General features: G+C 66.6%; 2 protein-coding genes across 2 annotated transcripts; both read right to left on the reverse strand.

Moving 5' to 3' along the window:
- Positions 1-2,893: 2,893 nt before the first annotated feature.
- LOC143170481 (alpha-2B adrenergic receptor-like) lies at positions 2,894-4,227 on the reverse strand. Its single transcript, XM_076358825.1, is given in 2 exon segments — positions 2,894-3,221; positions 3,224-4,227. Coding segments are annotated over 2 exon segments (1,143 nt in total). The 5' UTR covers positions 4,059-4,227; the 3' UTR covers positions 2,894-2,913.
- A 2,459-nt stretch (positions 4,228-6,686) lies between these two features.
- ELMOD3 (ELMO domain containing 3) lies at positions 6,687-14,284 on the reverse strand. The gene is made up of 12 exons (XM_076358958.1): positions 14,237-14,284; positions 13,864-13,941; positions 13,411-13,480; positions 13,027-13,084; positions 12,915-12,920; positions 12,546-12,636; positions 12,190-12,313; positions 11,170-11,292; positions 9,464-9,594; positions 8,749-8,825; positions 8,463-8,590; positions 6,687-7,680 (listed from the first exon to the last, which is right to left on the reverse strand). The coding sequence occupies exons 2-12, from the start codon at positions 13,936-13,938 to the stop codon at positions 7,487-7,489; spliced, it is 1,077 nt and encodes a 358-aa protein (XP_076215073.1). The 5' UTR covers positions 13,939-13,941; positions 14,237-14,284; the 3' UTR covers positions 6,687-7,486.
- Between the last annotated feature and the right edge of the window lie 331 nt (positions 14,285-14,615).

Here is a 14,615-nt window from a genome sequence, read left to right on the forward strand (position 1 = left end):
CGCGGCGTCGGCCAAGCTCCCTGCGAGGCTTTCCCACACCAGTTTAAGGCAGCGCCTTCATACTGGTCCCCAGTTTGGGTCCTGAGCATCCCCCCCCCCCCCCCCCCCCCCTCCCCAGCTTGAAACCGGAGCAGCGCCCCGGGGGGAGGACGTCGGCAATTAATATTTCTGCTTAATTAACCTCCCCCTCCCGCTGCTTCCCCAGCGCTAACGAGGGGATGGCTATTCCGGCGGCGATAACGCCGGGGGCCAGCGGGGCAGCGGCACGGCGGCTTCACCCACGGGGGTCAGCCGCTGCCCCGAGCGCCGCGGGAGGGGGAATAACACCCTCCCCCCCCCCCGCCAACCCGTTTTAACCCGGTTTAACCTATTTTTAACCTATTTTTCAACAAAAAGCTCGCCCTGCTTGAATTTCCACGGCCCCTTTTTTTTTGCAGCGAACCTGGTTCTGCTGAATATATGGGGGGGGGGGGGGGGGAGGCAGAAATTAAGGAATCGCCATGGCAACCTGGGGGGTGTTTTGAGGGAATTAGTGGGGAGTGGAAGGGGGAGAAGGTCGGGGGGGCAGAGCCGGCGGGCTGGGGGTACGGGGTGCGCGGGGGGGGGGGTGTCAGGTCCCGCTGGGGACAGGCTGGTCCCACGGGGCCATGCCCAGCCCCACAGGACCATGCCCAGCCCCACGGGACCGTGCCCAGCCCCACACGACGATGCCCAGCCCCACACGACCATGCCCAGCCCCACAGGACCATGTCCAGCCCCACACGACCATGCCCAGCCCCACACGACGATGCCCAGCCCCACACGACCGTGCCCAGCCCCACACGACCATGTCCAGCCCCACAGGACCATGCTCAGATCCCCACAGGACCATGTCCAGCCCCACACGACCATGCTCAGCCCCACAGGACCATGCCCAGCCCCACACGACCGTGCCCAGCCCCACACAACCATGCTCAGATCCCCACAGGACCATGCCCAGCCCCACACGACCGTGCTCAGCCCCACAGGACCATGCCCAGCCCCACACGACCGTGCCCAGCCCCACAGGACCATGCCCAGCCCCACAAGACCATGACCAGCCCCATGAGACCATGCTGAGACCCCCAGCCCAATGCCCAGCCCCACAGGACCGTACCCAGCCCCACAGGACCGTGCCCAGCCCCATAGAACCATATCCAGCCCCACACGACCATGCTCAGATCCCCATGGGACCATGCCCAGCCCCACACGACCGTGCCCAGCCCCACAGGACCATATCCAGCCCCATGAGACCATGCTGAGACCCCCAGCCCAATGCCCAGCCCCACAGGACCGTGCCCAGCCCCACAGGACCCCACACCCCGACAAGACCACATCCAGCCCCACATCTCCCCCCCCCTCCCCGACGCGAAGCGGCAGGCGCAGCCGTGGGGCAGAGGAGCCGCAGCGGGACGCGGCGCCGGAGGCCGGGAGCGGGTCCAGCCACCCCGGGGCCGGGCTGGAGGGGGTCCAGCGGCTCGGCGTACGCAGCCCCGTGGCCCCGGCCCCGTTCGCACGACCTCTCCCACCCCGAGCATCCTCCCAGAGCGCCAGGACAGGCCAACGGCCGCCGGCCGTGCCGGGCTGGTGGGGGGAGGAGGAGAGCAGCCGGGCTGGGAAAGGGCTTCCCAAAAGTTCAGCTGGTTTTGGGGTGGACGGAGGTGAAGTCTCGCGGCGGGGCGGGGAGACGGGACCGGCTCCGCCACTGCGGAGGCGAGCTGTCCCCGGCCACGACCCCCGGGGATGGGGGGCACCGGGGTGGGTGATGGTACCCCCCGCGTGAGGCGTGATTTACTGGTGTGGGTCACCGTGCACTGGTGAGGGTATCATGCACCGTCACGAGTCACGATGCACCGGCGTGGGTCACGATACCCCGGGTGAGGGTCACCACACGCCGGTGCGGGTAACCGTGTGCCGTCGTGAGTCATGGTGCAGCAGTCGGAGTCACGACACACCAGTGTGGGTCGCAATACCCTGCTGTGGGGTCGCGAGACGCCGTCAGGAGCCACAATACACCAGCGTGGGGCACGATGCTCCACCGCGCCCCATGGTTACACCTGTGTGGGTCACGATATGGTGGTGTGGGTCACGATATGGTGGTGTGGGTCACAACCCACGAACCCCCACTGCAGCCCCCGACACTTGTCACCCTCACCCCGGGCGGGCAGCACAACCCTATACGAGACACCCGCGAACCCCCCTATACCAGCCGCCTGCGAATCCCCACCCCACCGGGGTCCCCCGACGCCGGGCTCTGTCCCCGTCCCCTGTCGGGTTGAACATCCTCGGGGCCGGCAGCTGCAGAGATTTATTCTTTGGAGTTGTTCAGGGTTGTTGGGGTTTTTTTTTTAATTATTATTATTTATTCCTTCCCGGGCACCGCCATAAATAACCGCCCCCTCCCAGACATCGCGTTCCCTCTCCGCCGGCACACATTCCTCCCGGCCGCGCTGCCGGCCATCACGGGCCGCGGCTCTTGTCCCCAGCGGTCCCCAGGGATGGGGGGGACGGACACCCCTCGGACCCCCCCACCTCCCCCCCTTGCCAAAAAGTGACATTTTTTTCTTATTACAAAATATCTTTTATTGTTAAAAGGCCACGGCGCCGCCTTGGGGGGGGGGGGGGGGGGGTGTCTGCCGGGATGCCACCGGGCTTGGGGACAGGGGTCGTGGCGCGGTGGCACGTGTCCCCCAGGGAAATCTGGCAGTGAGAGAAGGCAGCGGGCGGGCAGGCGCTGGCAGCGGGGGCGGGGGGGGGCGAACCCCCTCATCGCTTTGGGGGGCTTCAAAGACACCCCCCCCACACCCCCCCCCCAAACCCAAGGGATGCTCCGGGCGGCGAGCGCAGCCAGGAGGAGGAGGAGGAGGAGGGGGAAGGGGGGGCGGCCAGAGCCCCTCACCAGGGCGTCGGGGCTCGGCGGCGGCAGAGGAGGCGTCGGAAAGCCTTGCGGAAGTCCTGGTTGAAGACGGTGTAGATGACGGGGTTGAGGGAGCTGTTGCAGTAACCGATCCAGAAGAAGAACTGGAAGACGCCGTCGGGGACCTTGCAGCGCCGGGGACAGAGCGCGCCCAGGCTGTAGAGGAAGAAGAAGGGGAACCAGCAGAGGACGAAGACGCCGATGACCACGGCCAAGACGAAGGTGAAACGTTTCTCCCGGTTGACCTGAGTCTTCCTCCTCCAAGGGTTCAACGCCGGCGGCCGAGTGCCAACACCACCCGCCCCGTCCCGGTGGCCAAGGTGTCCCTGGGGCGTCCTCCGGGCTGCGGGGACGTTCCTGCCCCGGGGTTGGGGGACGTCGGGGGCTCCTCGGGGCTCAGCAGCGAGGTCCTGTCCGCCGGCGGGCAGGTCCCCGGGGGGTCCGCGCTGGCCGGGGGCGTGACGTTTGGTGGCACCGATCCTGGTGGTTTGGCGCCGGCGGGACGGGAGCAGTGGCGGCGTTTGGCGATCAGGTAGATGCGCAGGTAGACGAGGATCATGATGAGACACGGGGCGAAGAAGGAGCCGATGCTGGAGGAGAGGACGTACCAGGCCTCCTCGTTGAGCTTGCACTGTGGCCGCCCCCCCGCCGCCGCCTTCTTCTCCCCCTTGTAGACCAAGGGCGGGAGGGAGATGATGGCGGCGATGGTCCAGACGATGAGGATGCTGCACTTGATGCGCCGTGGCGTCCGCTTGGCGTTGTACTCGATGGCGCGGCTGACCGACCAGTAACGGTCCAGGCTGATGGCGCAGAGGTGGACGATGGACGAGGTGCAGAAGAGCACGTCCAAGGCCAGGTAGATCTCGCACCACGTCTTCTCGAAGTACCAGTAGCCCAGGAGCTCGTTGGCCAAGGAGAAGGGGATGATGAGCGTGGCCACCAAGATGTCGGCGGCCGCCAACGACACCAGGAAGAGGTTTTGGGGCGCCCGCAGCGAGCGGCTGCTCAGCACGGCCATGATCACCAGCACGTTGCCCGTGATGGTGAAGAGCACCAGGAAGGTGATGGCGGCAGCGATGGCGGCGGTGGCTTGCACCGAGTAACCGCCCTCGGGGCCCTCCATGGTCCCGCCGGCTGCGGGGTCCGGCCGCCGGCACTCAGCGGTGCCCCGGGGCGCGGGAGGGCCAGGCCGCGGGGTGCTGGGGGACGCCGGTGCCCGTTGCCATGCTGCCCGCCGGGCTGCCTGCCCTGCCTGCCGGTCCCTGCTGCTGCCTGCGCCCCTGCCCCGTGCTGCCTGGGGTCCCCTACTGCTGCCCGCACCTCTGCCCCGCACCTCTGCCTGCGCCCCTGCCCCGTGCTGCCTGGGGTCCCTACTGCTGCCTGCACCTCTGCCTGCGCCCCTGCCCCGTGCTGCCTGGGGTCCCTACTGCTGCCTGCACCTCTGCCCGCACCTCTGCCTGCGACCCCTGCCCCGTGCTGCCTGGGGTCCCTACTGCTGCCTGCACCTCTGCCTGCGCCCCTGCCCCGTGCTGCCTGGGGTCCCTACTGCTGCCTGCACCTCTGCCCGCACCTCTGCCTGCGACCCTGCCCCGTGCTGCCTGGGGTCCCTACTGCTGCCTGCACCTCTGCCTGCGCCCCTGCCCCGTGCTGCCTGGGGTCCCTACTGCTGCCCGCACCTCTGCCCGCACCTCTGCCTGCGACCCTGCCTGTGCTGCCTGCCCCGCCCGCAGCCCCTTGTGCTGCCCGCACCCTGCCCGCCGCCCCTGCCCTGCCCGTACCTCTGCTTTGCCCTGCCTTCCCCTGCCCGCTCCCCCCCCCCCCCCCCAGCCCCCTGCCCTGTGCTGCCTGCCGTCCCTTGCGCTGCCTGCCCTGCCCTGCCCGCCCCCCCCCCCCCCCCCCCCCCCCGGCTGCCGAGCGCTGCCTGCACCCCGCGCTGCCTGCACCCCACCTCGCACCCCCGCTGCCGCCGGGCTCTGCGCTGCCGGGCGCCGCCTCCGCGGGGTTTTAAGCGGGCGCGGGGGGGGGCGGGGTGGGGGCGCTGAGCCACCGCCCCCGGGGCGGCGGAACCGGGCGGCACCGGGGGGGGGGGGGACACACGCGGCCGCCGGCGGGGCCGGGCTCCGCTCCGGGCTCTGCTCCTTCCCCCGCGGCTCCCAGTCCCGCAGCACCCGCCGCCCGGCACCCGAGTCCCGGTCTCCCCCCGGGCATCCGCCTCCCTTCCCCGGTACCCGCGTCCCTTCCCCGGTACCCGCGTCCTTCCCCGGTACCTGCGTCCTTCCCCGGCACCCACATCCTTCCCCAGCACCCACATCCTTCCCCAGCACCCACATCCTTCCCCGGTACCCGCGTCCTTCCCCGGTACCTGCATCCCTTCCCCAGTACCCGCGTCCTTCCCTGGCACCCACATCCTTCCCCGGTACCCGTGTCCTTCCCCGGCACCCACATCCTTCCCTGGCACCCACATCCTTCCCCGGTACCTGCACCCTTCCCCGGTACCCGCATCCCTTCCCCAGTACCCACATCCCTTCCCCGGTACCCGCGTCCTTCCCCGGTACCCGCATCCTTCCCCGGTACCTGCATCCCTTCCCCGGCATCCGCACCCTTCCCCGGTACCTGCATCCCTTCCCCAGCACCCGCATCCCTTCCCCGGCACCTCCATCCCTTCCCCGGCACCCACATCCCCTCGCCGGTACCTGTGTCCCTCCCCGGCACCCACGTCCTCGCCAGGCCCCGGTACCCGGGGAGGCGGCGGCAGGAACAGCCGAGCCCGGAGCTCCCTCTTCCAGGCCCAGAGCCGAGGCCACGCTCCCCTCGTCCCCCCAAAAACACCCCCGAGGTGCTTTTCTTCCCCCCCCCCGGCTGCCCCCGTCCCACCCTCCTCCTCCTCCCCCACCTCCAAAGCATTTACGCAATAATTCAGGATTAGGAGAGAAAAAAAACCCGGCACAGGGCTCCTTTTTGCCCATTTATTGTGGTTTTTGGTTTTTTTTTTTCAGCCGGGAGAAGCATTTTCCGGCCCCGCCGCCCCCGGCAAGGCGATCGCCTTTTTGGGGGGGGGGGTGATGGCACCAGGCAGCCGTCGGGCGCCGCGCCGCTCTGTCGTCTGTTATCCCACCAGCTCCTCGCTTTCTCTTGTTCAAACACACCTTTTAGCCCCAGATCTGGGCTTTTGGGGCTTATTTCCAACCCCACCCCCCCACACACCCCTTTTTTTGAGGGCTGAAGATGCTTTTGGAGCATTTCTAAGCACCCGCTGACAGCTTGCGTCAGGCACGGAGCAGCCGTTACCGGCGGCTCCCGGCTCGTCTCCGGGCTTCACCCGGGGACGGGGCTGCAGTTCAGGTTTCATAAAGGGGGGAAACTGAGGCACGGAGGGCCGGGAAAGGAGGGAGCGTGTTGGGAAAGCGCACCCCGGCCTCCAGGAACCTGCGAGGCAAAAGTCTTGTCTCCTCTTAAACAAGGTTTTCCCGAAACCAAGCGGACGTGGAGGCTGGGAGGGATTTTTCTTCTCCCCCCACCCCGCCCCTCAGTGCTCTCGGCGGCGTTTCGCCGCAGGGGCAGAACCCGACCCTGGTTTTCTCTCCTCCTCCGCAGCTTTTCCGCCGCGGAGCCCCGAAGTCGGCTCCCAGGCACCAGGCAGACCCCGCTTCGCCCCTCCTCGCCCCCCGCAGCGGCCCTCCGCCGGCAGAAACCCTCTTCCCCCCCACCCCGCCGCAGGAACCAGAAGCAAATCCAAGTCCACAAGTCTCCGTTAGGCCAAGGAAAACATTTTTTTTTCCTCCTTTTATTAACTTATTTAAGTGCCGACACGCACGGTAACGCCCCGGGGGGGGGGGGGGGGGGAAGGAAGTTCAGGGGGGGCTCCCCAAACCTCAGGGACGAGCTGCCCCCACTGCCTCAGCAACGGGGCTGCGCTCGTGCTCCTACCCCACCGTCAACGTGAAATGAAGGTGCCGCGGCCCAACGCGAGGGGTTTGAAACCCTCCCGGGGGCTGCCGGAGCCGCGGTTTGATTCAGGAGCCCCCCCGTCACGGTGCTCCAGCTCCGCCCGGAGCGTCCCTAAACTCTCCCGTTAGGGGTAAAGACGGACGGGAGCGCGGATTCGAGACCGACGGACGGACTGTCCCAGCCTGAGGTTGGCGGCTCATAAAAATCCACCCGCTCTGCCACGTTTTCCTCCTTTGCTCCCCGGAGATTTCTGCCTGGAGAGGGTCAAGGCCCGCGGCTCGCTCCCCCAGCACCGAGCAACGCCGACAACCGCAGCCGGGACGCTCGTGGGGCGAGAGGGGGAAGGACCGGGCCGCCCTTTCTGGGGGTTTAGGGCAAAAATCCACCCTCGAGGGCGTCCCAGGCTCCCGACCGCCCTCAGCTCGGTCCCAGGCCCTTCTCTCCCTGCGCTTCTCATGGCGGCGGCCACTTCCCATCGCTCCGCGTCTACCACCTCGACCCGCACGGCCCTTCCCGAGCCCCCTAACCGGAGGCGACGGCGGCCAGGCGTCCTCCGCGAGCCGGGCCGCGAGCAGAGCTCCCCGTGGCACGTCTGCCTCCGTTTCAGATCAGTCGGGCTTCTCCCTCCAGCTCGATCTGCAGGTCGCAAACGCCCGTGAAGTTGATCTCCTCGCCGCCGCCGGAGGCGGAGGGAGGGGACGGCTGCTGAAGGCCGTCTGCCGCGGGGCTTCGGTTCACGTAGGCCTCCAGGGATTTCAGGAGCTGCTTCGGTTTCTTTCTGGTGGATAACTCCAGCTCTGGGGAGGTCAGAGGGAAAAGCATGAGGGCAGAGAGCGAGGCCCGGACGGTGTCGGGGACGCAGCGCGCTCCTGGGGTAAGGTTTTGACCCGTGTATTATTTCTGGTGTCCCAACACATCCCCTCGGGAAAGAGCAGGATTGTGTTTTGCTTGGGATGAGAGAGGACGAAAAGCTCCTCGCCAAAACCCCCGGCCGAGCTCAGCGTCAGCCTGAGCTCCCCCGAGATCCCCCCCCCCCCGGGGAGGGAAAGCCCGGGGAGAGCGGATCGAAGCGGAGCCCAACCGCAACAGCTGGACCCCGTTTTAAGAGGGAGCCATTAGCGCGGCGCGTCCGAGCGGCTCAGTCTCCTCCGGAGTAAATAACCCCGCTGGTTAATTTAGCGCTCGCTGCGAAAAGCGGCGACTCCGCTTACGCCCCGCGCTACAAACGGGGCTTACGCAACCGCACCGCCTGACGGAGCGAGCCTGGGGAGCAAGAAACGTCCCCGTTTGTCACCACCCACCTCAGCGACCCCCTGAACACGGCGGGCGCTCACCTTTAGGATTCCAGACGCAAAAACGGGGCGGGGGGGGGGAGGAAAACCCGCCCCACGGGGCACTGGGATAGTTAAAGATTGTTGAAAATCTCGGTGTGAAGATTAAACGATGAACGGTCGGGGCTTTTCCGGGCGCTACAGCCCTCGGGGACGCGGTCGTGCTGAGAACACACCCGGTTTGTCCTCTGGGCCTCGGGTTATTGTTCTCGGCTGGGAAAGGAGGGGAAAGCGCGGGGAAAACGCACCCTTTAGGAGGGAGCCGGAGTCGGCGAGGGTCTTGTGCTGCCACTTCCAGACGCGGTAGAGCTGCAGGAAGGCCGCCGCGTACAGGTCGTTCAGCACGGCGATGACTTGCTGCCTGCGGTTGCACTCCCTGAAACGGACGGAGAGGGGCTCAGCCGCCGTCCCGGCAGCCGAGGGAGGCGCCGGGGAGGGACCCCGCTCAACGGGAACGAGCGACAGATGCCCTTCGAGGCCCCCAAAACCACCGCCCAGCCCGGCTACGGAGCCGTCGGCCGCTCCGGACCTCACCTGGAGAGACATTCCTCCCTCAGGGCCTGGATGACGATGCGGGTGATGTTCACGGACATGATGCAGAAGGGGAAATTCTGCAAGGGAATGAGCGTTATCGCAGCTCGGCTGGAAAAAGCCTCCTCTTTGCGGCACGCCGAGGTGCCCAGACAACACCTCCAGCCCTTTTACGCCGCATCCGCGCGGCCCCAGACCCACGGGATGGCGGCTGCAGGCAACAGATCCGGGTAGCAGGATAACGACACCAGGGTTTACAGGCTTAGATGGACGCTGCGGGTCAAGCCGAGCTTATATCCAGGCTTAAACCCAACCGTATCCGAGACCAAAATGCCGAGTTTAAGGAGACGGGCGCCACTCGCTCCCATTTTCACGCCGCGCTGCTCTTCGCCCACTTCTCCGGCCCTTTCGACCTGCACAAGTTCGGCTCCAACCCAGGAAACCGGGAGCAAACCTCTGATCTCCACCGGGACGCTGCAGTCTCATTCCCAGGATAAAGCCAACGCCTGGAGCTCGGCTCCAGCCTCTGACCGGAGCTCCTCAGCTCTTTGGGGACCACCCACCTCCCCTTACCGGCGCGAGGTGGGTTTAAACAGCCAAAAAAAAGTCAAGCCCTTACTCTGAAGGGAAGGTTTTCGTGCTTCCCTTCCCCCGAGCGTTAGAAATAAACGGGTAGATACCGCCGCAGGGAGCAAGCGAAGAAGGTGGAAGGACGTGCCTGGGTTTCGTGCTGGGATAGTCTGAAAATCTCTTGAGCCAGAGGCAGCGTCCGAGAGTCCATGACGAAGTACAGCATCTGCATCAAGCCCAGCATCCCCGTCCCTCGCAGGTCAGTCCCGGGATCCGCACCTGGAAGGGCGGGACAGGCTGGTGAAGCGAGGGACGGCACCGAGTCGCTCTCCGGTCACCTCCCCGCTTCCACGGGCTGTTTATACCCTGTCGCGGTGTTTGAAGAGCAGAGGAATCCCAGCGATTCCCTTCGGGAGCCACATCCTGAAGGAAACCTCTCGGGGAATTGCCCTAAGCGGAGCCGAACGGGCGCCGTAGCCTCTTTCGTGTGGGCATTAACAAGCCCTTGCTCTCCCACCCACGCACCCATTCCCGCACCTTCTCTAGGAATCGCTTAGCTCCAAGCTCTACCCACCCCAGGGCACATTTGGCCGGTAAACTAACGCTTAAAACCAGCTGTGCACTCGACAGGACGGAGGAGCGGGAGCCCTTCCCCTCCTGTTGAGGGTTTTAGGCTTCATTAAAACCCGGCCTATTTAACTCTCGAGCCAACCAGCCCGAAAACTCCCCCGAGGCCGCACGCGACAGCTTTAATCGCGCTGTTTTTCTTACACACAGCCGAGGCCGAAAGCAACCTGCGACGCAACCTTGGTGACAGAGCCCCGACCTGCGCTTCGCTAATAAACCGGCCCTCCGGAGACGGCTCATTAGCCGCAGAGATCGCTTGCTAATGAAGAGCGTTAATGGCCCGGGGCAAGGCGGTTAACGCCAACCTACTTCTCGTTACGCCTGCACCACGGGCAACTGCGGCAGCGGGTATCGGCGTTAATCCGGCCGACCAGTCCCGACGTTGCACTGGCTGCAGCAGCTGGCTGGGGCAGCGACAGATCTGCCACGAAGCCAGGGCTCAGTATCGGGGCCGGTTCTGTTTAATATCGTTATCAAGGGTCTGGACGAGGGGATCGAGCGCACCCTCAGTCAGTCTGCAGACGGCACCGAGTTGGGCGGGAGCGTTGATCTGAGGCCGCACCTCGAACGCTGTGTTCGGTTTTGGGCCCCTCACTACAAGAAGGACGTCGAGGTGCTGGAGCGTGTCCAGAGAAGGGCAACGAGGCTGGTGAGGGGTCTGGAGAACAAGTCTGATGAGGAGCGGCTGAGGGGGCTGGGGTTGTTTAGTCTGGAGAAGAGGAGGCTGAGGGGAGACCTCATCGCTCTCTACAACCACCTGAAAGGAGGTTGTAGCAAGGGGGGGGTCGGTCTCTTCTCCCAAGGAAGAAGCGATGGGACGAGAGGAAACGGCCTCAAGTTGCGCCAGGGGAGGTTTACGTGGGATATTGGGAAAAATTTCTTCACCGAAAGGGTTGTGAAGCTTTGGAACAGGCTGCCCAGGGAAGTGGTGGAGTCACCATCCCTGGAGGTATTGAAAAGACTTGCAGATGTGGTGCTGTGGGACACGGTGTAGTGGTGGACTTGGCAGTGCTGGGTTAAGGGTTGGACTCCACGATCTTAAAGGTCTTTTCCAACCTAAACGATTCTATGAAACGGCAGCGGGGACAGCGGCTGCGTGAAGGGAGAGGGAATGGGCAGCAAAGCCTTTGCGCTGCCTCTGGATCCCACCTCCGGAGGAGGGAACGGGACCAGCGCGATCTCTCTCTCGGCAAAGGTTTGCTCCAGAGGCCTCTCCCTCTGCCCTACCTTGAAAGCCGAGCTCCTCCCAGTGCGCCCCGTAGCGCGGGCAGCCCAGCCTGGAGCGGGTTAGCTTCTTGTAAATGGTCTGCAGGATTCTCACGTGCACTCTCTCGTTATCATCCAAACCACCTGGCGGAGAGAAAACACCCCTCGGCATCTAAAAGACACCCCTCGGCACCCAAAAGACACCCCTCGGCACCCAAAAGACACCCCTCGGCACCCAAAAGACACCCCTCGGCACCCCTGCCCCGCTGCCCTCAAGCGCCGGCGCAGAGACGCGGTGGGGAAAGAAACCACCACCAGCTGCAGGGTAAAGCCAGAGTCCAGCCGGAAACGAAATCCCGCAGCCGAGAACGGCTTACGGCGACAAGGAGAACGTCCCGGCCGTGTTTATCCTGCTGGAGGGGAGAAGGGGAGGAGGGGGGGGGGGAAAAAAAAGGAAAAAAAAAAAGCCCTAGAGGCACAGAAACGCAAATCATACGACCGTGTGTCGCATGAGCGTGGGGGATAACGAGTAATTCGGGCGTCGGGTGAAGTTTTGCTGGCTGAAGCAGCGCTGCCCAGGGCACCACGACCAACCGCAAACCACAGGCGAGGAGTTTCCGTGCGCTCAGCACGTGCAATTCCGCCGCAGGACAGCCAGAAAGGACAACATATCACGCCAAGGTAGCGGGAGGATTCGTGTCTTGTTTGGTTTGGTCACGAAACGAGGAGCGGGAAGGGCTGGAGAGCCGTGGAGCACCCGCCCGGTGCCGTGACAAGGTCTACACGTGGAACGGCCGCTGTGGCACGACGGAAAGGGATCAAGAGATCCATCGTTCCCCGCCAAAAGCGAGTACGTCCGCAGCAGGGGAGCAAAGGAGACGGCGAAGGCGTCCTTTGGGACAAGCAGCTGCCACGGGATAAGCGGGCAGAGACCCCGCTACCCCCCTGAGCCCCCCTCGAGTCGCTCCCCGCGAAACCTCTCACGATAAAGGCGACGCCGGCCGGGCCAGCGGCTCGCGTTGGGGCGGAGGGGACACTCACACTGCGCCATGGCCAGAGCCAGCTCCCGCTCTCCCTGCAGCTGCGGCTGGAGCCGGGGAGGGCCGAAGAGGAAGCGAACCAGAGCAGCCAGGCCTCGCCTGCGCACCGTCGCCCGGACCTTCTTCTGCGGAGGAGAAAACACGCAAAGAAACGATCAGGGCCGGTCCCTCGGGGAATCAGGCAGAAGAAAAACCCGTGGGCGAGCCGGGAGGGGACGGGATCACGCGAAGAGCCGAGCCGAGGGGAGGCGGAAGGGAAAGAGGGGAGCGCTGCGCTTCTCCCGCCGCGCTCCCCTCTCCTACTTACTAAAACTACCCCCCCCGAGAGAGGGCGAGAGCGCGGGGCCCTGCCCGTACCCTGCACTCGGAGAGGTCGGCTGTCTGGAAGTACTGCAGCGCTTCGTTGAAGGAGATCGGGGGCGCAGCACCGGCCGACGTCCCCCCGGCCCTGCAGGGAGGCAGAGGAGGGCGTCAGCCCCCCCGCCCGGCGTGAGCCCTGCCCTCCGCTCCGGCTTCCCGGTGCCGAAACAAGCTCCCGCCTCAGGCCGGAGCGGCCGTTGCAGCGTGGGGAGCTCGCTCCCAGCTTCCAGCACGGCAGGAGGGCGAAGACTTGAGCAGCCGGGGGAAGGCAAGCGGATCTCCCACCCTCTCCCTCTCCCTCCAGACGCTCGGCCCTTTCCCCAGCTCTCTTCCCCCCCAAAAAACGCCCCCCAGCTGCACACCCACCCACTCCTGCCCGCTGGGACCCAGGTCCCTTCCCCCGCCCAGACCTTTTCTGTCCAACTCTGTAACCCCCCCCCCCTTATCCCTGGCGCTGCTGGCCTCAGCTGTACCTGACTGGATCTCTTCCACAGCCTCCCATTCCTCCTGGGCTCGCCGCAGCTCCTCGCTGACCTCTGCCGAAAGAAAAGCAGGCTGGGGAGGTTAGAGCCGGCTGGGAGACCCAGGGGGGGTGTTTGCTCCCTTCCCCCAGCACTGCTGGGGACATCTCGGGGCGGGATTTCCCCTTCTCTGGGGAGAAACCCCCACCAGAGTGCCCCGCGGCGCCGCGAGGTTTCTCCCTTGGCAAGTCCGGGACGAAGCGAGGCGAAGGCTTCGCCGGGCAGGTTTGCCCGTGAGCCCAGCGCTGGGTTCCTCCGGCTCCCTTCGAGCTCCCCCCGGTGCCTCCCCAACCCGAAAACGACCCCGAGATCGATACAGAGGAAGCAGAGGAAAAGCTTACCAGCGCCCGCGGGCTGCCCCGCTCCCCGCACGAGGGCCTGCAGGAGACCGTTTCGTCTCAGAGCCGAGATCTAAGCGGGGACGGAGAGAGAGAGACGCGGCCGTCACCCACCAGACCCGGAAAACCAACCGCTCCCCGAAACCCCGAGCTTTTCCCCCAGGGAACCAGCCCCGTCCCCTGCTCGCAGGCCCGAGGACGGCGCCAGCCGGCTCAAGGGCGGCTCAGCCGGCGAGCAGGCCCCCTTCGGGCGCGTTTTTGTTGCTGTCACCAGCTGAGGTTAAGGGAAAGGTGGTTTTTTTTGGTGCCCCGGAGGATCATTTCACGGGGAGGCAAACGCAGAAACGAAGCGATAACGTGCGGGGGTGCCGTTCGACGCCGAGGGGCCCTGCCCAGAGGCCGGGGCGGGGGCGAGGGGGGGCACGGCCAGGGGCAGGGCTCTGGCCTGACACGCACGGGGAGGGACTTGCCGGGCGGGGGGAAACGCCGCCGCTCCTCGGGCCGCTCCGAGCCCCCGGCGCCTCCGCTCATGCCCTGCGGGGAAGAACGCGGCCTCCCCCCTCGGCGGGAGCCGCGGCGGAGCCTCAGGTGGCGGGGCCGGGTGGCCCCGGGGGGGTGGGGGGTGGCGGCGGCGGCCCCCCCCCCGGCCCCTCAGGGACCCCCCGGAGGCCTCAGGCCTTCTCCCGCGGCCTAGCCCCCACCCCGCAGGCCCCTTCCCGCCGCCCGCGCCCCATGACCGACCCCGACCCCCCCCGTTCCCGGTTCCCCCTTATCGCCCCACCGGGCCGGCTCTGCCCTTCGACCCGCCGCCCTTTGACCCCGCGCCCACCGGAAGCGGCGGCGGGACCTCCCGGCCCGTCCGCCGGTCCCCCGCTGCCGCCGCCGCCTCCCAGTGCGCAGGCGCGGCCGCGCTGCATGCCGGGAGCCGTAGTCCGCAACCCCCAGCCGGGGGGGCCCCCCCCCCCGCACACGGGACTACAGCGCCCGGCAGGCGCCGCGCGGGGCGGCCGACGGCGGCGCGGGAGGGTCAAACCGCGGGGAACGCGGCCGCCCGCCGGGACGGGGGCAGGGCTGCCGGGGACCGGGGCGCGGGGGCCGGTGCCAGCTCCCAGCGCCCGGTGCCAGCTCTCGGTCTCCGCCCCCCCCCCCCCCCGCCACGCCCCTTCCCGGGCCGCGCCGGCTCCGCCCGCCCGTTCCCCGCGGGGCGG

This window comes from Aptenodytes patagonicus, chromosome 24 (genome assembly GCF_965638725.1).
Source record: "Aptenodytes patagonicus chromosome 24, bAptPat1.pri.cur, whole genome shotgun sequence".
NCBI classification, from domain to species: Eukaryota; Metazoa; Chordata; class Aves; order Sphenisciformes; family Spheniscidae; genus Aptenodytes; species Aptenodytes patagonicus.